We start from the raw sequence: 1859 nt of genomic DNA, 5'->3' as shown, positions 1-1859 counted from the left end.
TAAAAAATAAATAAAAAATGGACAACCTGCAAAACAGTTTTTTTTTGTCATTGAAACTGTATGTGTTGTTTAAGAAAAAGTTTTTAAAAATAAGCCATTTGAGACAAAATAAGTGTTAAAATGCCGACATATTTCCGTGATTGAGGACTCGTTCCTGCACCCCCTAATTGTTTATTGACTCACCCATTCAGTGGTGTTGACCAGGGAGCTGGAGGTGGGCTGCAGGAGGCAGGTCGACCTGTAGGGGGCGCCCTGGAACCTGGAGAACAAACATCAGAAATCAGAATCAATTGGGTTGACTCGTACGAGGAATTTGACTTTACCACGGGTGCATACATTATTTTTATTTCTGTTGTACCTATTTGGTCACTTTGTTTCATATCGTTGCATCGACTCAGTTGTCTTGAGAAACCATTATGTATTGTATTTGTATGATCATACCTTTTACCTCCTTGTGTCCATCTAATAAAAGGTTATATTTTGCTGCATGTACCTTTTAAAGTTCTTAAATAATGTGAGGGGGATTTCTCCTTGTTTGTGTTTAACTTGTGATGTGTCATTCTGTAAATTGAGCTGCATGTGTTGTATGAGAAGTGCTGTATAAATAAAGCTTTGTTAGTATTATAAAAGTAAAACAAAAAAGTAAAAAACACAGATGGAGAACCATTTTAAGAAAACTATAATAACATTAAAAAATATTTACACATCAGTCCCAATTTCTCTTTCTTTAAATTCACGTCTGAGTTCCCCGACGCACCGGGGACACATATTTATGTATATTTTGCATGATAGGTCCCCTTTAAGTTATTTACTTGTGTTATTGTGTTGCACTGTTGGAGGAGGAGCCTGTGACCTAAGATTTTCATTGTCATAACTACACTATGTACACATGAAAATAAAAGCCTTGAACGTTTACTGACCCGAGGTCTCTGAAGGGAACCTCGAACTCCAGCTCCTCTTTAGTCAGCGTCTCCACCTTCTCGATGAAGTTCTTGAAGGCCGACTTGAGCTTGTGTCTCATCTCTCGCTCCATCTGCTCGGCGTACAGGTCGTCCCGGTCGTGCATGTGCTGGTGTTTGCCCAAATCTGTGGTGATCTCCCCGACCTCGGTGTAGAACTGGACGTCCGTGTGGCGCCTCTTCCCGAACATGATGGCGTTCTGGAGGGGAAACGCGTGACGGACAAAATGAGGCATTGAAAATCCTGACGTTGAGAATGCTTCTCTTGAGGCTATTTGTATTGCATTTGGTATCAAAAACTATCCCAAAGTCTGTGGTTTCTGTCAGTTTTAAAAGTAAAAACTATCTGTATTTACTTTGAAAACTGGGCAGAAACCACAGGCTTTGGGATAGTTTTGATGCCAAATGCAATACAGTTCATATTAGGGCCACAACTTATTTCTTTTGAGCATTGTTTCAGAAAAAAGTGAATCTTTAAAAGTGTCTGTTTCAGTTTAACAGGATTTAATGCTGTAAAGCAGGTTAAAAACTGCATTTCCTGCTCATTTTGGAAACAAATAAAGAGGGATTTTTGTTGATTTGCTGCTTTAAAAAGTAAAATAATTGGTTGCAGCTCTAATTGATATATTCACATCCTCATAGTGTAGAACCAATAAAGCTATACGTATCAAAACTATCCCAAAGTCTGTATTTACTTTTAAAACCGGCAGAAACCACAGACTTTGGGGTAGTTTTGATACCAAATGCAATACAGTTCATATTAGGGCTGCAACTCATTTCTTTAGAGCAGAGGTTAGATCTCTAAAATATCAGAAAATGGTGAAATAATGTATATTCTAGTAGGGCTGCTCAATTAATCATATTTGAATCGCGATTACGATGATGGCTTGCAACGATTAC

General features: G+C 38.3%; 1 protein-coding gene across 1 annotated transcript; it reads right to left on the bottom strand.

Annotated features, from left to right (window-relative positions):
- Positions 1 to 183: 183 nt before the first annotated feature.
- On the bottom strand, positions 184 to 1179 carry LOC104959076 (FACT complex subunit SPT16-like; the record flags this gene model as incomplete). The annotated part of the gene is made up of 2 exons (XM_010786934.1): positions 921 to 1179; positions 184 to 259 (listed from the first exon to the last, which is right to left on the bottom strand). Coding segments are annotated over exons 1-2 (306 nt in total), but the record flags the coding sequence as incomplete, so codon positions are not given.
- Between the last annotated feature and the right edge of the window lie 680 nt (positions 1180 to 1859).

Source organism: Notothenia coriiceps, unplaced genomic scaffold, assembly GCF_000735185.1.
Source record: "Notothenia coriiceps isolate Sejong01 unplaced genomic scaffold, NC01 NC01_scaffold00029822, whole genome shotgun sequence".
Taxonomy (NCBI): domain Eukaryota; kingdom Metazoa; phylum Chordata; class Actinopteri; order Perciformes; family Nototheniidae; genus Notothenia; species Notothenia coriiceps.
Note: the sequence above shows the minus strand (reverse complement) of the source record. Positions and strands in the feature narration are given on the sequence as shown.